The sequence below is a fragment of the Athene noctua genome, chromosome 2, assembly GCF_965140245.1.
Source record: "Athene noctua chromosome 2, bAthNoc1.hap1.1, whole genome shotgun sequence".
Lineage (NCBI taxonomy): Eukaryota > Metazoa > Chordata > Aves > Strigiformes > Strigidae > Athene > Athene noctua.
In genome coordinates this window covers 153,238,542-153,264,277 of record NC_134038.1, presented here as the reverse complement: position 1 = coordinate 153,264,277, position 25,736 = coordinate 153,238,542, and the positions used below count along the sequence as shown (strand labels likewise).

At 39.6% G+C, this 25,736-nt stretch overlaps 1 protein-coding gene and 1 non-coding gene across 2 annotated transcripts in view; one reads left to right on the top strand and one right to left on the bottom strand.

Annotated features, from left to right (window-relative positions):
• The window catches only part of SACM1L (SAC1 like phosphatidylinositide phosphatase), a 30,750-nt gene extending 5,680 nt beyond the window's left edge, over positions 1–25,070 (bottom strand). Inside the window, exons 1-13 of the mRNA XM_074900701.1 lie at positions 24,874–25,070; positions 16,960–17,057; positions 15,316–15,390; positions 12,663–12,790; positions 11,552–11,701; positions 8,960–9,019; positions 7,325–7,358; positions 5,696–5,797; positions 4,844–4,929; positions 4,583–4,669; positions 4,060–4,128; positions 3,876–3,955; positions 1,817–1,915 (exon numbers count right to left, since the gene is read on the bottom strand). Coding sequence (XP_074756802.1) covers positions 1,817–1,915; positions 3,876–3,955; positions 4,060–4,128; positions 4,583–4,669; positions 4,844–4,929; positions 5,696–5,797; positions 7,325–7,358; positions 8,960–9,019; positions 11,552–11,701; positions 12,663–12,790; positions 15,316–15,390; positions 16,960–17,057; positions 24,874–24,926 — 1,121 coding nt within the window. The 5' untranslated portion in view covers positions 24,927–25,070. The remainder of the gene's footprint in view (positions 1–1,816; positions 1,916–3,875; positions 3,956–4,059; positions 4,129–4,582; positions 4,670–4,843; positions 4,930–5,695; positions 5,798–7,324; positions 7,359–8,959; positions 9,020–11,551; positions 11,702–12,662; positions 12,791–15,315; positions 15,391–16,959; positions 17,058–24,873) is intronic.
• A 319-nt stretch (positions 25,071–25,389) lies between these two features.
• Positions 25,390–25,462, top strand: TRNAR-ACG (transfer RNA arginine (anticodon ACG)). The gene has a single exon. It is a non-coding gene; the product is annotated as a tRNA-Arg (tRNA).
• Positions 25,463–25,736: the final 274 nt, after the last annotated feature.

The window sequence follows — 25,736 nt, the reverse complement described above, 5'->3', positions numbered from 1 at the left end:
ATGTGGACTAGCATATGATCCAGTTACTGCACAACATTTTAAGTTTATAAAGCCTTCGAGTCATGGAATACTAAAATCAAGATCCTTAAAAGCATATGAATTTACTTTGATCAGCTTTGTGTTAACGAGATACATTTTTGTCATTCTTGGAGAACTAGTTTTCTTAAACCATACTTTACATTGTATGATTAAAGGAGATAACACCTGTGAAATCTTCATTCCCCCCCCCCCCCCGAGCTTTGAGTAGAATAGATATTAGGATAATTGATGTAGTTGAAGAATAGACATTTCCAGTTAATAAGATAGTTTAAGTGCTGCATCTCCTATAATTGCTCCAAAAAAATTAAAACCAAAATCCCTGCCCCAACCCAACCAACCTCTCCCCCCACCCCCAACTCCAGCAAGCCAGCTCTCCTTTCTGACAGGTCTTTCACAACAGTATTTAACCTGCAGAAAATATAGTTGTTTACCTCCACAGAATTCTTTACCTCCCTCAGGGTTGCAGAACTATTTTCTAAGAATATCAGAACTCAGACTTTTCTGTTTCTATTTAAGCAATAGTCACCCTAGATGAAACAAAACAAGGCAAGGTAAAGCCAACCTAGCCTTGAGAAAGAGACTTAATTTTTGTATCTTGTTTTAGCCACCCATGGCCTTTTGTTTTTTTTGGTCTTTTTCTTCATTTCAAGGAAACCTGCTTCTTTTGTAAGCCTCCAATGGCAGGTGACGGTAAACAAGTTATGGGATTCAGCATTCATTCTAAGAATAAGTGATCCTTGCTGTATAGGAAATCTACATGCTTATTTCTTCTTATTTGAAGTCCTCAAAGCCAATCTATTCTTTAGCTCCTCATGTAGTTGGTTGGGGGTTTTTTTGGTGGTGGAAAGAATATTCATTATCATCTAATTTATACTATTCCCATAGCCTTCATTCCAGGCAAGATACTTCATTCATGAGACTCCTATTCTAGTCTGCAGTTCACCTCACTTTTTTTTTTTTTTTTTTTTTTTTTTTTAGAATATACCACTGCCAGTTTTGCAATGTTTAAGCTGATCTACTTTGTGCTTTAGGCACAAGACTTTAGGAACAGGAAGGAGGCAATCAGAAAAAGCAGAACAAAGTAAACAGTTCCCCTAACAATCTATATGCCTACAAACAGCAGAGACCAGGAAGTGCTTAAAACATGCTTGTGGGACTAAAAGATGTAAATTGCTTTGGACATTTAGTCTACTTTTATATGACTAAACAAAATGAGAATTTATTTCCTTGTGGGTTACTTATGTTAGCAAGGGCTAACAATCAATGCCAGGTTTGGTGCCACAATCAATGAGTGTTAGAGAAAACACTTAAAAAGAGAGCAGGTGCCTGTGGAAGGAGCACTAAGTGTTTGACGCTACAGAGCAGAACAGTTTGCTGTCAACAACACATGGAATTATTATTGGATGGAAAAAAGTATCACCTAAGGAGACTTTTTTTTTTAAACAGCTTCTTCTGCATGCACGCTCATTTCTTTGTGTAACATTTTGCCAAATGTACAAAGGCAGCTCTTGAGTCACAATGCAGGGTGGCTATGATTCTCAGAACCATTTTACTAGAACATAAGAAGGGCTCTATATCTTACCCTCCACCAGGTCTCTAACCTTGCAAATAGTATCAGCAAGAGAACAGAAATATAGAAGCACTAATGCACATGAATGCATCTTCTTTATAGAAGATGACAGGCCTGTTTTACTTTGCCTTAACTCAAGACAATAGAAACTATGAGAAAGTGGTCTCATTTTAACAGTATAGAAGGAAAAGAACTCCAGATCCTTACCTAAACTCATCTTGCTGTTCTGCTAGTTGATCCATCAAAATCTGAAGTCGATCCCACCTCATCCGACTGCACTCTTTATGGAAGTCAAATGCTACGTATCTGTTCGGAGAGAGAAGCATCTTTTCAAATTACATATATACTGCAGTGAAGGTCTCTGACAACCCCACAGGAAAGGGCTGATCTATAAAACAGGTAGTGACAGAGGATTTGTTTTTCTTGAGAGATGGCTTCCAGCAAGTATCTGTGAATTTTGTCAGTGCTCTGTCATCTTCCTGAGGCTGCACCCTTAGAGTGCATGGTGACAGCATTTACATTTCTTTACAAGATGCCACTAGTCTGGGGAAACACACATTCAGTGCCATGTTACTCATTCTATGTTCTGGATAGTATTTTTCCTTCAGCAAGTACAGAAAGGATATTTCTTGCCAGGCTTCTTTTGCCCTCCTCTGTTCCAAGCAACTGCACTGGGAACTTCAGTTCACTTTGAAATACACACAGTTGTTGAAATACAACATTCTTTGCTGGCACACAGCATAATTCCCTTGATACCTCTCTAGAAACCTGAGACAGGTTCTGTTTAAACATCTAACCTACTCTGTCATGAGAAAATCAAACAGCTACTGACTTGGAAAAAGTTTTCACTGGTCAATTAATTTCAGGTAAGAAGTGCTCTAGGTGAGTAGTGTTTGATTCAACATTATATATATGTTTGCTGTGAATTACAGGGCATTACATTCATTCCCTCAGGTATTCATAATCTAAAAGTTATTACTTGCCAACTCTTCAAGACTATTTGCATAAAGAAAGATGGTATATATATACACTAAAGACTCAAGTCAGTCTAGCAGGTAAACACCATCAAAACCAAGTAACAAAGAAAAAAAATTTCGGCAGCATTAAGAAAATAGGGCTGAAAAAACCCACTTTTTAACATATACAGAATAACAAGCATCCCTAAAATACACCCTGACAGAATTTTACATCTTGGCTTTCCCCAGATGACTTTGCAGCAAAGATGCAGAGAATTTCACAAGCTTTGTACAGCTGGTATCAATACCAGCCTAGGTGTGAGAGGGAGGAAAGAGCTCACATTTAAGTGTTTAATAAAAACAAAATAAAAATCCATACCCACATACCAATAACACACAAACATGCCCCTGAGGGTAGGAAAAGAAGGACACAGAAGTGAGAACGCATCTAACTATGCTGGTGAAGGCAGCAGCAGGGCATCATACAAGCAGAAAGCTTGGAAAAAATTCAAGTATGTCAGGATTTCTAAGGGTATCTTGATTATACTCTAATTCCTTGGTTATGCTTAGACAGAAGTGCATCTGTATTAAAAGGCATCCTGTTTTTGCTTATGAGTAGAATTTTGTCCTTTGACGTACATGAGTGACAAGAAAACTATACAGCAGTTTCAAGGAAAAGGTGGAGGTAAGGATCTGTGGTAATTGGATGCTAGAAGTTAGAACCCTCTAGAAGGTTCATGAAAGCAAAGCACAGGCAGGTTGCAAAATTGTGTATTGCACTCAAGACTCCCATAGAGAGACAGAATTTCTCCTGTAATTGAAGTGCATTCTCCACTCTCTCAGCTCATTGTTACACTGATGTCCAGACATTTAAATTACACATCCCCCTTACCATTTCCTCTATCTCAGTACTGTTTTGCTCACACTCAGCACTCCCTTACTCTGTTAGCAATGTAACCAAGCCCTTTTGCCAGAAGCTAGTTCTACAGGGCACAATTTCTTTTTCCTAAAATGTAGATCTCTACAGTTCTCACAGCACACCATTTCTCCAACACTGGCACTACCATTGCCTCTGAGCTCCCTTTTTCATTCTGCCCGTCTCCTCTCTTTGTCCTGTATTTGCTTCAGTCTCACTGCTACTTAGAATATGAGCTCTGAGGTAGGGGCATTGGTCATATGCAAGTTACTTCATAAAAATAAAACTCAAACAAATCAGTTGGTAAAGGCCCCCAAAGAACAGAGCACTCCGTGGGTCTCAGAGGCAATGTTTAACTTTCAACACAGAACGTATCATTTTGCTTCACATGTACCTGACCATTCCATTTGCCATGCTGTTTACCATTTTCGCAAATGTCTGCTCAAGAGGCTTCTCTGAACCTTTTTGGTTAACCTGGGAGAAAGAAAAGAAAAAAAAAGTTTTAAAAGTGACAGCATTATTCAAAATCCTACTGAAAAGAACAGCAGCTTTTTCAGGAAGAAAAAGTGAAATCATACCAAGTTGACAATCATTTGCTTTCCATAGCTAATTATTTGCGAGTCAAAATGTCTTTGGAAGCCATCCATCTAGAAGAGAAATGAAATGTGTTGACAGATGTATGTTACTATTAAGGTCTGATTTACAAGAACTCTATAATCATCTTTTTGATGATACCACATAGGTAGTTTTATAACCAAGGAAAGTGTTGGATGTTCTCTATTGTGATAATGCATTTCTACTTTCATCCCCTCAGTCCATTCAGCTCTCCTTATTAAACATGCCACAGATAATGAGTATTGTGCAGCTACTAAAACTGCTGCAAACAGGACCCAAAGAGAAACTACCCCCATTGATATATTTTTTTCAGGCTCTGAACTCATTTTAAGGAAGAGTACAAGGCTTCTTGCTACCACTTTTTAAAAATAAAGCTGAATCCAGTATTGCTGATTTTTATTCTTCTGATTACAGTTTGTTACCCTACCACACAAACGTGAGCCCAGAACATATTAAAACCCCAAGACACAACAAACACTCACATACATGATTTACTGACTTGCTGATCTGTGGCTTTGGTTTATACTTGAGGTTTGGTCTCTGAGACCAGAAAAAAGGAATTGATCCACGGGTCTGCAAAAGAATGGAAATAGTTTTAAACAACAAAACTTACAAACTCACTTGTCATTTAAAAATAAAGCAGACTAGTTTGTGTGCAAGCACATCTTATATACAATCTATATTTAGAAACACAGACAGAACTATCTGTCTATATATCTTAAGCCCGTGAGCCTTACATTGACTTACCTGAACGAATGATGCCTTGCTCCCTTTGTAATGCACAATTTGTTCAGTTTCAACAAAGTTAGCAGCATGTCCTTCTGAATCAATACCTATGTAAGAAAAGGGGCTCGTTAACCAGCTCAGACAGGCTGTGTAACAGCAATAGCGTATCAGCGAGCTCCCTACCCTTCCCTTCTAAGGGCTCACAGAAAGCATGAAAACACCACAGAGCTGCCTAAAGACAGTAAATTAAGTAAACCTCTGGCAAAAGTTTAACATGATCTGTACCAAATTTAACTTGAAGAAGCACACTTGTGCTTAACATGTTTTGATATTTCTAGCCCTAGAAACCGAGTAGTTTAATACAAAATAATGAGTGCTTTGACATTGAAATATTCACAATTCAATAGCAATGGTACTGTAGAAACTGACCCATTTCTTCAAAAGCATGTATGTTAGGACTAAGAAAGTAGTTTAAATCCATTTCCTTGTTCACTTTAAATTGAAACAATTAGAAAACACTACTATTCAAGGCTCCCCTACCAGCAGCAATGATGTTCTTAGTTGAATTTACCGCTAGACTAAAAGGGCTATCACTGCTTTTATTGGAGTTAAATACAAACGTGTGAAGTGTTAAAAACCTCTACAAAACTTTGTTATCTCTAGAAGGAATAAAGAAGAGTCAGTTTTAATAAATTCTTGAACATGCTCCAGTTTATCATACAGGTTCCTAATATTTTCTCTGGAGCAAGGACCTCTTGAGACAAACTACTATAAGCATTTTTTTGTGCAAGTCATTATACAGCAGTTACTCTTAAGTCATATGTATAGATGTATTTTGCATTATTTTAAAAATAAATCAATTTGCTATTTTACCTCTTACATAGTAGCGTACACCAGCCCTGAAACAGCTTCTTCTGGAAACAAGCAGCCAGTCAAAACACTTGCCATTAATAGAGCAAGAGTGCATAGTGATAACTAATAAATAACACTAAGGAAAACCCCCAAAATTTCATTAGGATATTTTTATGCATCAAGAAATAGAAAACATCAAGGAATCAAGTGACTGCATTCAAAGAAATTTGTAAACATTTCTCACACCAGTAACAGTTGAACATTAAACTTGAGAGAGTAACAATATTAGGATCAGTATATGCATCACAAAAAGATGGGCTATAGGCAATGTCACTGACGAACACACATTAAAACTGTTATAATTTTGACGAAATAGGATTCTAAAGAAGATTAATTTGGTCAAAGTCTCAGTTACCTTAGTAAGTCACTTATTTATTATCACTGCAAGACTAGAAACCTAGTCCAGACAGTTGAACAAAATATATTGGGGGGGGGAAGAATATTTGACTTTCTTGAAATAACTGCTGGTGGTGCTGTAATGGTTCTGCTTTGGGCTCTTCCTAGCAATTTTATCACTAAAAATCCAGTTGCTTTGAATTCCTGGGTTCACCAAGGTGTTTGGTAAGTATTAGAGTTACAGTGAAACATAAATTACTTATGTTAATTATTTATATAATGAAAATAGGACAGAGGAAGGTGTTTAATTGCAGTATGCCAAATGCTAATTGCAATCCACCCAGACTCTTCCACCCAGGACCTGCAGGATAAGGATTGGGTTGTTTTGACAGCTCACTTTCGCTATCTTTCCTTGCCTCTCCACCTACTCCCACAACATTTTCCATTAAATGAAGTCACAGGAAAGGAGGACTGGAGATGTGCCAGCTGCTAACAGTCCTACCAGAATAACCGATCCAGTCTGGAAGACATTCCCTGCACACACCTGAGGGGTCTTTGCAATGGAGGAACTAAGGAGATTGCAGCATGAGTTCTCTGTCCAGTCTTGCCAGTCCTTTTCATGCTGCCAGTCCAGGAGCACCTGGAACTTACTGTTAATCACACACTGCGTAAGAAACAGTGCCTCCAAAAAGCATTAAGCTTACTTGGAGGATACACCCCTTTTCAGAAATAAACTCATGACTGCTTTTCTAAAGAAGCTGTTACCCAAAGCATTGGTGCAGGAAAAGCAGCTGGCTAGAAGCAACATTCCAGAAGCCTTCAGCAGAACTCCTTATCCTTTTATTCATCAACAGGAACATCCATAAGCTCTCCTTCAAGTCAAATTCTCCCTTATTTTATATCCAAAGTAAATGCCAAGTGAAGGTATCCTTATAGCAAGATAAAAAGTACTATGGCTGATCTAAGAGCATTTTGCCATAGTCATCTTCACCTTCAAATCCTTTGAAAGGCTGTTATGCAAATCATGCATGTAAAATTAAATACATATAAGCCTTAAAAGCAGGATATTCCAGTGAGTTAACATATGAGTGGGCTAGCAAACGATATGTAACGCTCATATCTTAACAAACAACAAGTTAATTCTGACATTGTGTTCTATGTTATAGTTGCCAGTGTAGCCAATAGAGCAGCCTCATCCGTGACCACTTTGCTGTTACCATATTCAGCACTGAGCTTTACAACATAAAAGGATACATCCGTGCATCACTGGCGTGGCAAACCTATGGATCTGAAATACACACAAACGCTACATGTTAAAAATATTAAACACTAGCAACCAAGATAAGTGAACGACTATGCTTTGTCTAGGAGTTTGACAGTTTTACACACTTTATGTCCTTTACTTTTTGTTTAGGGTGCAGTAAATCTTTCCGAGTAGAAAGTTCAAGGAAAACAGCAACGTATGTAACCCTTATTAGCATCAGGGAAAAAGTGAAAGTCTAAATGCTAATTAAGTGACCTTAACAAAAACCAAGCTGTTTTGTGCTCCTATACATGGCATTTACTCTTCTACAAATATGCCAGATATAGAGCAGTACAGACTGAAAACCTTTTGATATGGTATTTGCTGTACCTCCACAGTAGGACGTAAGCAGAGATGACAGAAATAACAAGGGCTTCAGTAAGGAATACCTCTATGTGATTAACATTCAAAATGCTTGTTCCAGTGTTTTTCCCATCCTGCCACTCCTGAATAACTCAGTCTTTCAAGCAAGTTAAAAATTAAAAATTTTCCAATACTAGAAGTCAGAAATACCACATGTCATTACCTAAAACTGTTACTATAGCAAGCCACCTATAGTCAATATCAGGTCATGCTTCCCCTCACATATCAGTTATCTCTCTTTTCAACTTCTGTGTTTTGCCTCCTACGTCTGTTTTCACTAACCAGCCACTCTTGGCTTTCTCTGCTTTTCCCATCACAGCCTCTCTCTCATTTCCCAAGCTTTGTTGGCATAGCACTATCTAAACCATATACCCAGTCATATGCCTCCGAATCTGCACAACAGCCCTTTGCCAATTCATATCTTCACATTCCAGAAGCACTGCACAATCCAGACTTTTGGAACAGCGCTGTCTAATGTAAGAGCACATCTCCACAGGTTACCAAGACAGAAATAGAAGCAGTGCGTCATTCACTTCAATAAGTGAGAAGTACGGCTAGAGAGAAAATGTTGATGTAGTGAAGACAATTTGAGAACTTTAACACACATCTGAAGTCTCTAGCAGGAAGGAGCTTAGATCAGCCTGGCTGGTGAGGTACTACAGTTGTGTCTCACGGTCATGCACTTGTATTTGCTGGACTAATGAAGTCAAAGGTTACACTGTGCTAGTCTTCATTCGAAATAAACTAAATCTAAACTGTCAGCCTTACTCTTAGTTATCAGATTTATGACCTATTCACTTGGCAAATCGAATTTAAACTGCACTTGTGGAGAAAGATGATAGCCAGTCTTAAAAAAAGTGATAAGCTGAACTTTGCCTATACCTAAAGATAAGTAAGTAGCTAAACTTCAAAAAAGCTTGAGAAGCATATGCTGTGCAGTGTAACTTCCCCTTTGGTTTATATAAGCATGGTCTCAGAACAGTATCTTCAAATGCAGATGTTTCCAAAACTCAGCTTTACTTTATGTACTACCGAAGACATCGACAATGTTGGACATCTGAAAGCAGAAGACTGTCACGGTGCTAAACACTGTGCTAGAAGATGAACAGCCACGTTATACTACATTTTGGCTGTCTGAAATACGAGAGAGAATTACAGGAAACTACGTATTATAGTAAAAGTATATTCGTCTTCTATTCATGTAATCACTACAAAGTGTTTACCTCTGGTTGAGCAGCAAATTCTCTAAGAAGATGTCCATTCCATACAAACCGTGGATCTGCCTGCAGCAAGAAAAAAGCCAGCATGCTTTTAAAGACTGTTAGTTCTGTTTAACTCAACATGAAGGCAGTATCATAGTATCCAGGCATTACACAAGTTTAGGTGAACAGTTGTACAGGAGATGGAACACCCCTCTTTCATCAGTACCCGTCATATCCTCAACTAGAAATCTAAAAATAAATTAAAAATAGTTAAAAGAAAAACAATTCTCTCCAATCTCTAAGGGTGTTGCTCGACACTTTAGGCACGCTAAACCATTAATAACAGAGATGGAGTATCAGAAGAACCTTCCAGTGTTTGCCCTAAGAAAACAGGGCTTGAAGAAGTTATCCAAATTGTAAGATCAGTAGCAAGCTAACACTCCTAAAATAGACAGAAGGTAAAAATGCAGGGAGTCCTGTATGCAATAATCAACAGTTCTGAGAACTGAAAGTTAAGCAATACTTGTAGTTTAAAACAGGAAAGTATTTATATTCCACTGCATAAATGTCCTCTTCAACTTTGCATATTTCCTATTCCTAATTCACCTCAAAAGTGTCTTGAGCAGGCTGCTGAGCACATTCCAGAAAGCTACCAGATTAGTCACAAAAGCAACATTTGCTGCAGAATGTAGTGCAGGCTCTGGGGAAATGGCATAAATCTCAGCTTTAAGATGAGGCAAGCAGACAATACATCACTGATGATGAGGGTTAATTCAAACACAGTCTTGTAACAGTCCTTTGTCTAATAGAAAACAATAAATACAACTATCTGCCAGAAAGTGTTCAAATCCTACTTACAGTATCTTGAACTAGTGAAAGAACATGATATGATGTTTTGGTGCCCCTATAGTGGGGCCGTTTCCTTCTACTGGCAACGTTTTAAAAAAATCCAAACACAAATATCAAACAAAAACACCAACACACCAACCACAGACGAGGCTCCTCTTTGTAGAGGTGAGCGGCAGATGCCCAAAATTGCCACCAGCCTTTTATTAAGCCATTATACTGCAACCCCATGAGTGTAAAATTACATTAAAATTGTTTTAACCATCTAATATCTGAATTTGCTTGAAACTGACACCTTTTATAGTACTTTGCCTTCCAAACAACCTTCTGAAGGGCCATAATTCCAAGGCAAACAAATTCTTTCATGTCAGCAACAGCTCTCCCTGGCAAGAGTACTGCCAGAGCAGCATTTGATAACACAAAATCGTCCTCAACTATAAAATGTTTTTTAATTTTTAAAATTTTTTTTTTAAATCTTGGAAGAAGTGTTCTGCTTCCCTAGCTTAGATAGTTTCGGTAACTAAGAGACATCTCGTGACTCCACTGTCACCTCTTTGGCAAAGGAAGAAAAAGTGCTATTGCCTTTCAAGGTTTCAGTATTTCAGTGCCTAGGCAGTTTAGACCTTGTTTATGCTGCAGTATAGTAAGTTACTAGACTAAGGATTCTGAAATTCTGGAAGCACAATAGAATTTCAAGCTCAAATTGCATTTGGCTGCGTGATTCTGTTTTCTTTAAGACAGGAGCAGCATATTAATTTCATGCTTCAAACATAAGGAATGGGTGTAGTTTAGACAGAATACAACATTCCAAGGCCAACCCACAGTTCTGTTCCACATTATCCTGGAAGAGAATGCAAAGTCAAGTGCCATTTATTCCACTTTGTTTGGTTTTTTTTTTCCCCCTCTGATTCTAGGTCAGAGAACTGACTCGCTTTCTTTCAGTTTTCCTGCTTAGTTCCTTCTCGTTGTAATTGTAAGTCTTCAATATTAAAACCAGAGGCAACACTTTTTATTTTGATTTTTAGAAGTCCATTTGAAGCAGACTGCAGAAAGTACTTCTAACTGCCTGATCTAGAAATCTGACATCAAATTGGAACAGATTTCTAGAACTTCATGTTGCTCACAAGCTATGAGACTCAAGGAAGGGTGGACTAGTATGCTCAGCTGCAGTTTCGATGAAATGCTGCAGTGCTGAACAAACTTGTGTACTGAAGAATTACAGACCAGCAATTTCCACCCTTGTTCAGCATCCTACGAAGTAAACTCAGCTGTAACCTGAGTCAGAATACCCTGCACGCTTGCTCCTTTTACCTCTTGCTGTCAGCTTCTTACTCCAGAGAACTACCCCAGTACAACTCAATTAAAAAGATCACAGATATAGTCTAGTTAGTTTAGCAACGCAGTGCTATTTTTTGCTAGTTCAATTATAAGAATTTGCATCTAAGCAACATGTAAATCTGTTTCACTAGTTTAAATTAACGATGAAAATAGTAAAGCCATTTTTAGTTTAACAGAGGACCATAAATGCCTTAACAGTATCTTCTGCCATTTAGCATACTAATTCACTGTTAAAAAACAAAGAAGGTTTAAGATCAAGTGTAAGGGGACCATTGATTTCAGCAATGTCATCCTCTACTTTATGTAAAGTTTCCTTTAGTTTGTGAGAGTTTAACATAATTTAAACATCAGCTGCATAAAGTAAACTTAAGCCACACAGAACTGTGACAACGTCTGAGACACGGAGACTCAGCAAAACTAAATCCTTACCCTCTCTAGAAGGCTCATTTCCTGGAATTCTGGGCTTGTGTTCGCTAACCGTTGCAGAGTGTGTGTTAGGTCATACGTTGTTGAGAAGTAAAATCCATCCACACTTAAGACATGATTAAGCATTGATAAAAATACTTTATTGTCCTGCAACTGTTGAAATGAGAAAAAAAGGACTGAGCAGCTCTCATTTATGACCATTATCTTTCTAAGATACCACTACTTTTTGAAGTGATGATATGAACTTTGCTAGTGCTCTAGCAACACATGACATCATCCAGAGATTACCATACATGAGATTGTAATTTTTATACCAGTTCACTGATAATTTACAACTAGCACACTGCAAGCAAATTCTGCAGGGAACAGTATTCCTATGAGGTAGATAGCTACTGACAGTAAACTAGTATTAGCATCTTCAATCAAAAAGGAAGCCATTAGTTTCCCTGAAAACCATTCAGTCAAAAACATAAAACAGATAGGATATATAGGATATAAAAGAAAGGATATAATTTACTGTCAAGATTACCCCAAAGCTGATCTGTGTTCTGGCTCAAGTTTTGGTTAACCTCATTCCTTTCCTGAAAGGGGATCAGATTCCCTTTCAGCTCCATTGGTTAGACACCCTTATCTACTCTTTATCAACCAACTTATCTGTTTTTTAAAAAAATCTTCATAACTTTCCCTCCCTCAAAAAAAATCATCAATTCTTTCCTGCTGGGTAATTATGTAATTGAACAACTCCATAAATTAAGCAAGACAGATAATGAGATGACATCAAGGCAGCTTATTGTAGGGGCTAACAGAATAGTAAAGCCGTCAGAAAGACGTTAAGAGTGTACCATCTTAAAACTGGAAAAAATGCACAATATGCAGCTCAAACTCCAGGGATGATATTCTAAGTTGCATAATGTGAGTTTGTTATCTTGAATTACATAACTTTAGATACATCTACCCCAAATATTACATCAATTATAGTAGCCTGAACAAATCAAAGAAAAAAGTATAGTTTAAAGAGCTTAGAAAGGATTTTCCATAGTTTCATCAAAGCAGGTCCTGTGGCAATGGACATTAATATAACATTCCCCCACACTCCCCTAATCAATCCACATACCTGAATATCAGTTAAGTGCAGCATGGTCTTTTTGTAGGAGAGGATGTCAAAGTCTGTTGCTTTCCAGATTGCATGACTGAAAATCTCACCCACTTTTTTCTTTTTTGTTATTACAATAAGATATGTGCCTGTAAAACAGAAAAAGTTAAAAAAAAAAAAACAAAAGCAGATGCACCTATTAAGAAAAGCAGCCGATAAATGTATTAGAAACTGAAACCAATAGGAAAGTGAGGTTTCTTCAAGTTACACCTAGGACTTCATGTTCTTAACAGTAAGAGGCTGGACCAGAAAGAAGCAAAATGCACTTGCTAAGCTACTCAATTCTCTGTGCTCACAGATCTTGAGCTACTTATTAAGTTTAAGGAATTTTAGAAAAATGGACAAGATAAGTGTCAGCTACTCTTACTTCAGACCAGAGACAGTCTGAAAGTCTTTAGGCTTGCAAATGCAGCAAAAGGCCAAATGGTCTCAAATGTGGTTTGGAAAGCACAAAGCATGTCTGAAATACACAAAAGGCAGCATCCTTCAGAATCCAAAGCTTATTAATCTCAACAACAACAAAAAATTATTCTAACAGGTTCAAAATGGAGCAAAGAGAGCTTCTTCTAATAATTTAAGATGGGAAGTTTGCTGTTTTCCTGGTTGCATAAGTAACAAAGCAAAAAAACATAATCATGACAGTTCACCCAAAGCAATTAATTTATACTTGTTGGTAAACAAAACATAGCCTTATTTTTAAGCCTGTATTTCAGCACCGTCTTGTTTTTGAAGAAAAACAGTTCCTTTACTAAATTGGATAAAAATGTCCCATCATCTGTATCTTATATCCACTAAATGCTTACTTACAACTTCAATAGAGAAAAACAATGAGCAGGCCATGCAGAAGCACAGAATAACAAATCTAGTACATTTTGGTACTAAATTATTTAAAGAGCAGAAACAATTCACAATGTGTGCACTAAGTTTACTCATTATTTGTATTTACGATTATACCTAGATACACACCAAGTTTTATGGACAGGTGAATTATTATATCAGGCATCTAGTCTATATAGTTAGTCAAAGAACTGGTACCAGACTCACTTTTTTTCACCTCCACAGCTCTAGTGTTATACCTTTTATTTGGGTGGAATATTCAAGCACTTAAGAATGCTTTAGCATGTTTTCATCTCAAGTTACAAGTACTGCTTTTGGTTAGTATGTCAGAAGCATCCAGATACCTTATAAAACCAGCACACTACATCCACAACTATGCCACAAAGATGCTGCACAGATATATTTAATCTGACAAGAATTTTCACTGTTGTCTTTTCTTATTTGAATGTGCAACCTTCTGTTTGAGATTTCAGAGCTTCAGATATTAATTCAGCCATTTTTTCCCCCTTAATACTGTAACATGCAAAGAATATGCTTGTTAAAGATGCTGCATTGCTAGACAGGAAACCAGTATTACAGTTAACAGATAACAGTAAACTACCTAACAGCATTTAGCTAAACATTTACTTTAACTGATACCACCTTTAATTCGACAGCTGTATAACAATCAGTGTAAAGCTTTGTGGGGTGAAAAGAAAAAAAACAGGCTATTAAAAGAAGCTACACACTTCTATATTTTATATAATATTCAGTCAGATTAACGGAAGTCATTACCGAGCCTGTAAGTTGTGAAAATTCCTCTTTGGGGCAGCTCAGTTTTCAAACAGTCAGGGTTTGTCAAGTACCTTAAGACACAGGTGTCCATGACATTGATCTTACTCTGCAAGATCCACACTTCTTTAGAATATGAGCATATAAAGTTCAGTAGTTTAAGATTCTGTCAGAAGTTACTGTATTTAACACAATAATATTTTGCTTTTGTTGAGAATACTGCAGTGGATGAACCTAAATCCTTTCTACGTATGGAGACTTCTATTCAGTATGCATGCTCCTTATTACATCATTTTTCAGACAACCTTAGTCTCAACCTTTAATAAAGGCTACACACACAAAAAAGATCTTTTGAATAGCAACACTTACTTTCCTGAAAGTTTAGACATTGTGCATCAGGTTTATTTGTGGCAGAGACTGTTTAGATCTGGAAACCACTGAGATACTTAGAAGAAGCAGACAGCTTATCTTACCTTAGCCTACAATTCCCTCAATTTAGAGTTGCTTCAGTCTGTCCTTTTTCTTTTAATGTTGAATTTTGTTTGTATTTGTAGGATAGTTGGAACATATTACTTGAACTGCATCCACTTGTCTACCACCCCGTCACTCTCAGTTATGTACCAAGATTATTGATTTCCAAGATTGATTTAAAGCCAAACTTCGCCACCCAATATTAGACTGTTGTAACAAATCCTGCAGCTAAGATTAAAACAGTTAGGAAGAGTAAGCAGATGAAGGTCTTTGCATGCATTTGAAATGTATTCCTTAAAACTCAACAAGCTGTCAGTTAACCCTACCTTTAGGGCAGCCACAGGTTTAAGAGGTACATGAACATTAACAAACTATATTTGGATACCTCCATCCTACAGCAGGCACAAGGAAAGCCCATTATACTGATGACAGTGTAACCTCAGATACTTGCAAATACTATTTTTGTCTTTAAAGCTTTTTTTAGCAATACATTTTGCCAAAGTATCTTTAAAAAGTACAGTTCTGTTTTCCTTACCTGCCACCAAGCGGATTGTTCCCAAAATACCATATATAGGTCTTGTAACAGCTGAAGGGGGAACATCTTTCTTAACTGAAAAGCAAAAGAAAACCATCAAAATTTCAGACTGCTTCTTTCTGATTATTTCAGAAAAATATTAAACTAGGCTTGTCAAAGCTTTTTGGTCAAATCTCAAGTTTTACTAGTCTTAAGATGCAATGCATCAGAATTTCAAGGCCTGATGGGGGGCAGGGAAGGAGGATGTGGAACCATTCTAATCAATATATCATGTTTAATCAAAATAGTCAGTCAACTGAATATGTTCAAGCTCATTCACATGGTAGTATAGCAAGTAAACTCCTCAATAACAGAGTCATGCCAGCTTCCAGAAGCTTTTTGTTTTGAAGCCATCAAGGCATCAAGAACAAACTGTAAATGCCTGTGCCTCCCACTTCTGACTGCTTCTTCTAAGCCTCAGTCTATTTCCATTTCAGGAGACCTAGTTTACTTTTTGGTCTATCTCTGCAAAACAACAAACAGAAGCATAGATTATAGCAAGGGATACAGTATTCCAAACAACATACCAAGAGATCCAAAAGGTATCCAAATATCAATTAGAAGTCTTAGCCTGTTAAACTTTCATCTACCCATATTTTCAGAATAACAGAAGGGATATTAGAGAAGTTTAAAAAAACCCCACCCAACAAAGACTGCTACACCCACACCAGAGTTAGGCATTTTCCCAGAGCTTGGAGAAAGATAAAGGTAGTGCTTGAATTTTCCTTTGCTTTAAACACCTCGCAAGTTCATCTGATAAAACACCAGTAATGAGAACAGGTATATACTAATAAAAGACTCGAAACAGCTATATTTACAGTTTTGAAGGAGAAATTGAAATATTATACTACAACACTGAAAGTATCAGTGGGATGGACACACTGCTCTTACATGAAGTATGCAAGAGGCCTAATAAAAGAAAGCAAATGACTGCTTTTATATTAATATTACTGTAGCATTTCTGTCTGTTTAGACATTAGTAATACTGTGGTACAAACTCCTGAAGTATCAGAAGGGAAGTCACCCATTGCCTTCATTCCATGTTGTCATTTAATGCAAGCTCTTTGATTTTTTTTATGTATTAAGTTTCATATTCTTAAAAAAATTTAAACTAATATTCGGAAGATGTCAGCATCAGCATGCTTAAGACTACTTGCACTGATATTTGAATCCAGATTTGCAACACAGGACTAAATCTACATTGAGGGTTTTCTACTGTTTCTAGAGGCTTTATGAAAATTCAGGTTTCAGTATTATATAAAAGCGCTGAGACAATTCAGCAAAAGCTGCAGAAGCCCAGTGTTCAACGCTTCCCATGTTTGATCTTGGACTTGTAGCAGCAATCCCAACTAGCTTGGATGAGTTGTGATGAGCAGTCTTACCAAAAAGAGGCAAGCACTATCACCCTGGTTACCTACAGCAAAAAAGCATTTCAAAGCAAGTTCTTTGCAGAAGAGAATACAAAGCACTATTTTAAAACAGCAACTAAAGATAAAAACAATTTTCCTAGTATCAGTTTAAAGTTCTGAAGATCTTCTGGGAGTGCAAAGAAACAACAAAAAGGACAAAGAAGCCTATACTAAGAAATACTGGCGAGGAGAGTACCTGTAAGAGTGACTTCCGTGGAGACTCTATCAATAGCAAGCACATCATCTGCTCCATCATCACAAGCTTCGACGTAGAACTTCTCTGGTGTTATGTGCCTTTAAGAGAATGGATAGGGAAAAAGGAATTTGTTTAGTAACACTTACTTTGGGCTTGCTTATTTTTCATCACCTGAAGACAGAGCAAGCAATTTTAAACCTTGTTTCAGCTTCAAAACCCAAAAATTCTCACTGGATTACTTCCCAACAGCCACTGATACTGACAGCACAAAAAAAAAAAAAAAAGCAAGTCAAGCTACTCAGTTATTGCAAAATCCACTGCTTAATCTTAATTCTTGCTTATTACTGGAAGTTAAAGACATGAAAGTGAGTTTGTGTACACAGTGGTCCCCTAATTCATGTAAGCTTGAACTACGACACATAGAAGTCTGATAAGCCAAAACCAAACTTCAAAATTAGAAGCTTTTGAACCAAACGCTTTTTAGTGTATCAGCAGCTTAAGTACCACATCCCTGATGCAAGTCTAGTAAACACAAAAATAATGTCCAGTGATAAAAACACCCATTTCACATTAGTGTGTTATTGTATCTTCTGGAAACAACACAGGAAAAAAATGGAAAAATTAGAGTGGCACACTAGTTCATTGAAGCAGGTGTCTCAATATTACTGTTCCCCAGATTTATTAGTCAGGTCTGTGTGACATGCACAGGGTAACCTGTATCCTCATCAGACACACCAGACAAATCACGCACTGATGTCCTGATTGAAACTCACGGCTATCTTTCTCTTCAGAAAAACTGCATGTAGTACAACGCTGGCCATAAAAATTAACATAATTTTCATAAACATTCCTTAAAAATACACCTGTTGAGATACTTGCCAGAAGCCAGATGTGATATATTGCACAAGAGTTACACAGAAATGACTTGTAGTTGTATACAGAAAATGCTACACAAACAAACACTGCCCCCACCTCTTGAACCAGTATTCTTAACTCTCAATGATTTTCCTTAGTTTAAGGCCTGACAAGATCAGGAGTCAGAGTTTTAAACATCTTGTTCTGGAAACTTATTCTACAGGACAGATATTTTTAGGCTCCTTCTCCATAAATAGATCTTGCATTTCTTCATATCTTTTGGGTTTGTTTTTTTTAATCCTTCAGAAAGCTGAATCAGAATCCTAATCTAGATCAGAAGAGCCCTTTGAAAGAGGTCTTCTAAACCTCTTTAAATGTGTCTAACACCCCAACTTCCACCCGCTAAAAGCAGGGCCAACTTCAGAGTTAAACCCTGTTTCTTAGGGTGTGTTTTTGACCCTCCCCAAGGATGACGATTCTACAACTTCTCTGGGCAATTAGAGGAAAGCCAGAGGAGACCAAAAACTGGAAAAAAACCCCACAACAACATAACACAAAGTGTAAAGCAATCAGTAAATTAACTGTTCTTGAGGCAATTTAACATCTTTAAAGGAAAATTAGTCTATAGGTCCTAAATTGGGAAACACATCAACAGTATTCCTTTGTAAATGAGCCTTCTTAATCTTTCATGTACGTGTATGAAAGCTTTATCTTTGAAATAAAAAATCAGAGTAAGAAATCCAAACGTACAGTTCATTGAACACTGAAGCCTTAGACCCTCCTCTTTGCAGTTTTTGTTCTGGTTTTGGTGAAGGGCACATGTGCACCCTTGGCTTTTTAAGGGGGTTTCATAGCAATAATGGGAACCATTCTTACGGTGAAGAGCAAACAAGCTTACACAGAACAGCAAGACAAGCTTAAGGACTTTTATAAGCCCTCAATTTGTTAAAGATTTTAAAAATAAGTCAGGATACACTGTTTAAGGTGCAGTCAGAAACCTATTGCTAGTAGTAGGCATTTTTTTCCACAAGAAAATGCTGCAGTTAACTTCTGTTAGTTTAGTTGAACAGTCAGATTTATCCAGGAGGCCAGCTGACACACAAGACTCCAGCTAAAAAAGCTGGGGAAAGACACAGAAAAGTTTAATGTTGGGCCTGTTATGCTTTTAACACAGATGCTTATGCACTCTTACTCATCTGACTATCTTAAGCCAAATAAGTTGAAAAAAATCTTTTAACATAGCAGGTTGTAAAATAGTGTCCAAAGTAGTGAGAACGACAGTTACAGTTTTTGAATACTCTGTATGAAGAACACAACATAAACAAGACACCTACACTGACTGTACAGAGCACAGCTGAGCATTTCTATCCATGATCAGTATTTTTAAAAGCTGTTCTTTAAATTACAAAGTGCAACATGGTCATGACTGTACTATAGTCTCAACGCTAAGATTCACTCACATATTAAAGCCCCTTTTCAAACAACTGAGAAATATCTTACAGGTGTAGAACATCTGTCATATAGTCAAATTTTCTTATTACTACACTCAATATTTTTTCCCCCTGAAGAACACGAAATCTTACTCTCATCACTCACGAGTTAGGAAAAATGAGAGAATTAAAGCTGCTTGTGCAAATTATGCCTGGTCTCTCAATATGTGTCATATGCCCTGCTTCACAAGACCAGCCCTCAGCATTTCTCTCTCTCTCAAATCCTAGCTCGTATTTTGTCTCATGCCACTAACATTGCCCTTTTAATAGTTATTTTATCACCTTTATCTCCTCTTACACAATGCCTGTAAATTTCTAAATTTACTTAAACTATATTTTACCCTCAATGCAAAAACAAAAAAGAAAACCTTGCAATTAAAATCTTCCTTCCCATAGCCCTCTCCAAGACCAGATTTGGTGACAAAAGCATCATGGAGAACTCAAGACAAGTGATCTCTGTTTCAGTTCAATGGACCAAAGAGGCTCTAGGCTTCAGCACCTTGCAGCACACTGGAACAGTTTTGTCACTGACTGTTTTGGAGCTTTGGGTGCTTTTGGTTTGGAGGTCTTTTGGGGGAGGGGGAGGGAAATCAAGTTGCTAGTATGAAGTTGAGAGAACTTAAATACTCCTCTTTGGGATCACCGTTTAAAAACCACCTAAAATACAACTGCAGGACACAAACTGAAAAGCCTAATGTCCTGCAAAGTGTTAAAACCTTGCTTTAGAAGTGGGAGAATTAGTGGTCCTCAAAGTTTTTAACAGAAAGATGATTCACTTAGTCCTTGCTTCATTTGTAGTAAATAGTTGAAAGTTTTCTAAAATACAGTTGCAAAAGAAGCCAGGACTCAAAGAAGTTTCAGCCCAAATGCTGATTTACAAACTTAGCAATTACCAGAACTAGACTAGTAGTCTCACTCTCATTTAGATGACTTTTTCAATAAGAAGATTGCTATAACCAAGATGATTGCCTCTCACTTCTCTTTCAGGAAGGAAGCTGATGAACACTGCATGCAAGAACGGTGTTTTTCCAGAGACTTTATTAAGAACCAAGTCTGTATGTCTATCACAAGTTTAGAGAGATAACACACATGCTTATTTTACTGATCTGAGAAGGAGATATTAAGTGCTGAAAGAAAGATCATTCACAATGACTAGGAATCTGCAGTCAGATTCATTCTATTCTTATAACAAAATAAGGAATGGATCAAAGTCTAAGCGCTATCAAAAATAATAAAGAAAAAAGTATTTTCTAGAAGCCCATAATGTCGACAGTTAGTTTTGAAACTAGTTTTCATACACCAGGCCTTATTCTGCTTTTGTATGACCTTCATATTTGACACTGCAGCACAGCCACAGCACAGCTGGAGAAGAGCCTTCTTGGCTATGCTGTCATTCCTGCCTACAACCATCCAAAACATTAATAACTCCTAACAGCAATATCTTGCTTCCATTACATCTTAACAACACATAAAATCTTCACAAAATTTGAGTTCTTCCCATTTAGTTATTTTTTTAATACAAAAACCACCCTGACCACCATTATCATGGAGTATTTTTCTGTGTTGCTAAAGAACAAAGGGAGTCATAAATGGAGATATTTGACATCGATAGTGTAATTCATGATACTCAAGAGAAGAAAAGGTATTGAAAAACTGCAACCACGAAATTCATGTTTTAAATAAATATTACTAAAGGTGACTTGGGTCTCATTTTGAAAATATTCTCCAATAAACTGTGTGGATTGCTGCCAAGACATAAAGCAACTCACTCGGATTTACTTCCTACCATTCAAAGTTGAGGAAAAAAAAAAAAAGCATTGATCCCCAACATAACAGAAAAATCAAGCAACCCAAACTGCTGCTTGCTTACACCAAGTGTAAAGTTGGTTTCATTTACAGTTAAGCGAGACAGGGGTTTTTTATTTGTGTATTTGTTGTGAAGTTTCACTTCATTAGTTACAAAGCAGTGCTGTATATCATGAAGATGATGCAGAGTTTGCATCCCCCACTTTAATTGGGTTGATCTCACAGATAAGAATATTTTTGTGTTCAGATACAGCATGAAAGAGGACCCATCACGCTCTAATGGCAACTAAAGATAGTACTTCACTCAATAGCACTTAAGCCTTCTAGGCCTCCACAGCCAAACCCCTACTTCAGTAATTGATTATTTCACCATAAATACTTAACATTGCTCTAATGCAGGAAACTCTTTGATGTCAGCCTCTAAATACTGAAATAAAGCAAGCCAAAAGCACATCCTGTACCACCCACCAATGCATTTGCTGTACTCAGGATACCAAAGTGGTCCACAGTGGTATATAGGAAAGACGTTACTATTATATGCAGAGTCCCAGCAGCGTGTTAAGTAACAGCGCTAACACTCTGATGGTTTCAACACTCCAGAGGTTCCAGATTTTCTAGGTGAGCAGGTGTGCTAATTATACATCTACAGTAAGTATTACTCCTCAAGCAGAAACAGCTCAAGGAACTGGAGCATCTCCCATGGAGCCGTAGTTGTTGCAGACAGAAGAAAGGGAGTATAATCCCAGGATTAAAAAAGCCACTAATGGAAATACCATTTAAAAACAAAAAAGGCATGTATTAAAGGCATAGCTTTATAATGACTATTTCCAGGTAAGTTTTACTTCAGATGACAAATAATTTATTGCCTAAGTTAATGCTCTCTTCAACCAGTACCCCTGAGCTTCACTGTGACAGCCACTTAGATTAAGCAGGAAAAAGGGATGTGTAGCTGTTCTTCATAGAAGTATTATCCAAATTTTGAAAACTGTTTAGAAAAGAAGCAAAAAAAAAAACCCTGCCAAAGACAAGATACACTTCTGGACCTCTCCTCAAATACACACAGGTGGAAGGCAGTGTGTTCAAGTGTGATAACTACTAATGGCTGACAAGTACTTCCACAAAGCATGCAGGTGTAACTGTGGGCAGGAGGAGTTAAATTTGAAACACAGCTAGTGTCAGAGACCCACAGGATACTAAGAAGGCTATCAGCAACATCAGTCTTCACTCAGTCACAAAGAGAGAAAAAAAGTAATTTTAAGTGAGCCTAAACAGCAGCCAGGATTCTCTCTATTCTGCAGGCAGTTTTGTCACTTTCTATTGATTAGATGGACCATTAGATTCACTACCATCCACTAGCTTGTTACCTGCAATAGCTGTTTGAATTTTACAATTCATTCCTGAGGCTACGAGAGGAAGTTAAATAAGTATGGCAGTGACACAGATGACACAACTATGGATAGCAGTTTTCCAGTTAGCAGTTCTCCCCAGTAACTGTTGGTGTAACTCAGCTGGTTCCAATGGTAGCACATATGTGAGACATCAGTGTTTTTACCAGTATCACCTGAAGTTGACCGATGACACTGGTCAAGGCACAAAGGGTTTGATAACATGAGAAATACAAGAGAGGTTTGCATTCAGAGCTAGAACCTGCGATTGCATGTACAGAGTGGGACCCTGCAGAGCACTACGATCAGTGAAGCTCCTCCATACAGGAACTGAACTACACAGAAGAGGTACAATTGCAGAATCTGACCTTTTCATAGTAAGAACGAATAGTCAGTTAAAAAAAACCAAAACACGCTTACCACTAAATCCCCAAACTGAAGTCTAGTCTAGATTTCTCAGGAGAACATTCTCCTTTGACCTTGCCAACCTAGTAAGCTTGACTCATCACCCAAGTTATGGCCCTGTATCTTAAAATGCTTGGCAGAAAGTCCACAGGCATTACCACAGCTTGGTGTAATAACAGGAAAAAAGGCCATTTCTCTGAACACAAAACAAATCTGTTTTCAAGTTCATAAAAAAATTCATAAAACTACATGTCATACTAATCTGCACTTGAAACAGTCTTGTTTAAAATGATCAAAACATACTCTTAGTTAAGATTAAACTTTAAATGAGAGAATTCTTTACTAGCCTGTATCCAGAATGGTGCTTTTACTAAAAAAAAAAAAAAACCAAACAAAAACAAACAACCAAACAGTAAGAACAACTGTGTACTAAAAGTCACACAGCGGCTACTCATACAACTCGCCTTTTCTCCTCTGCAGGCAAAAACATCACAAGTTCACCTTAAAGAAAGACAAATACTGTGGTTTTTTTCCTCTTGTTACCCAAAAAGTGCCAAATAAGTCTTTCAGCTGTCACTGATCATCTTACTCTTCAGTAATACTCAATTATCTCCAGTGTCTGTGTACCCTCCCATAGCTACCTAATCAAAATAAGGAAAGAAGCCCAGTGATTTTTAAACACCTAACAGCATCATGATAAACTGTCTATTCAGATGTATAAGATCTAAGTACGTTTGCTCAGAATCCAAAAGATGACTGCCAAATGAAATTTAGCAGAACATTAAGTACAGTTGAATTAGGCTTAAAAAAAAAAAAATCACTTTCAGATACTGCTGCCCGAAAATGGCGTCAGTAACTCAATTATAGAGTTTCAAGCTAATACTTAGAGGTCGAAAGCCTGGGAACGCCTTTAGGACACACAAGGACATTGCACTGTTGGCTTCAGACAGCCCTGAAGAGTCTCATGCTCGGAGTCATTTCTTCAGAAGTTTCAACCAGCCAGCGTGAGGGCTTATAATGAAAATACCACTTCAGTTCTAACTTTGTATTGTTTCGCTTACACAACTTCTTTTGCTGTATAAAAGGCAGCAAGCAAACATCTGGCACATACAAGTTCGAAGGGTTACGTTCCCCTTTCCCTTTGTTTTAATATAAGAAATTACGCCAGTAGGTTAGAAGGGTTTATTTGAAGAGTCACAGAAGACACTACACAGGAGAGCGCCAAAAGTTCAAAATCATCAACTGGCCTCGAAACCATACCACAACCCCCCCCACACTGTGCCGTAACAGCCTGATGGGTACGCCCGCTTAAGGAACCTTCTGCTGGCAAGTAACAGGGCACATCTAGGGCTCCACACGAGCATCAGCACCCGAGTTCCTACGAAAGTCACTACCGGGAGAGCAGAAGGCAGCCCGGGTGGCCCCGCTCCGCAGCTCGTCTATCGCGACACGGCGGGCACCGGAGGAGACCCGCACGCGTGAGCCCTCCTCTGTATGCGAGAGGGAAAGGAGACGGACGGGCGAACGGCGGCAGCGCTCCCGCCCGCGGCCGCGCTACCGGATGGGCGGCGAAAGGGACCTGAACCCCCGGCCAAAGTCCTCCTCCTCCCTCTCGCCCCGGGCTGCCGCACGCAGCCGCCGCCTCGGGCCAAGCCGGTCGCGCCGACCCAGGAAGCGAGGCAGAGGGGGCCAGCCCGGCACAGCCCGGCGGCGGCCCCAGGGCGGGGACGGGACGCCGGGGCTCCCGCGCAGCGGCGGCCGAGAGAGGCAGCGAGCCGCCGCCAGCCGCAGGGCTGGCCGGAGCGCGGCGGGACGCCGCCGGCCCCTGAGGGGAGGGCGAGACGAGGAGAGGGCGAGACGAGCGGGGACAGGCGACCGCTGCCCCAGCGGCCCGCCCCTCCCCACCCCTCCGGCAGGGCCGGCGGCGGCAGGTGACAGAGCCGCGCCCCCCCGCCCCCCGGCGGGTCACTCACAGCTTCAGGCTGGCGTAGGCCGCCGCTGCCGTCGTTCCTGCCGCTGCCGCCATTCGTTCCCCTCCGGCTGTCTCCGGCCGCCGCCGCCGGCTGCGCTCCGCGTCGCTCCGGCCCCCTCCGGCCCGGCCGCTCCCTCCCTGCCAGACTGACGCGTCCCACGGCCTTGCGGGACGGGACCCCGCGCGGGACAAACCTCCTCCTCGGGCGCGTGAGCGAGCGCCACAGGGCGGGGCACAGCTCACGGAGGAAGGGGGAGGGCCTGGGGCCGCCTCTCCGGCCCCGCGATTGGCTGAGCCGGCGCGCCCTGACCCCGCCCCGGGAGAGGCGGAGGCCGTCGGACGAAGCCGGTGGGGATTGGCCAGCGCGCCGGTGGGCCGGCAAGCCACGTCCCAGAGGGGCTGCTGGGAGGGGCTTCGGCGGGGAGGCCGCGTTGGATTGGCTGCCCCCGACCGGCGGCCACGCCCCCGCGGGAGCTCTGTGGTGAAGTGCCTGTGGGCAGCATAAGACCAACGAGCAGGGCCAGTGGCGCAATGGATAACGCGTCTGACTACGGATCAGAAGATTCTAGGTTCGACTCCTGGCTGGCTCGGCTGCTCTTTTTTTTTCTCCCCCCCCTGTCCAAGCCCTAGGGTGCTGCCTGTACCCCCTCCGCTCCTAGGCAGCCCCCCCACTCCTGCACAGACCCAGCGCGGCCACCCTCATGGCCCAACATGGGGGTCCACCAGGCGCAGCGGCCTCCAAGGCACCCCGGGGTTGGGCGGTGTTACAGGCTCATGCCCTTGGCAGCCCCCACCACAGGCACCACCTCGGGGACAGCCGCTGCAGGGCAGGCTGGTCGCCACCCGGGCACCCTGTCCGGGCCG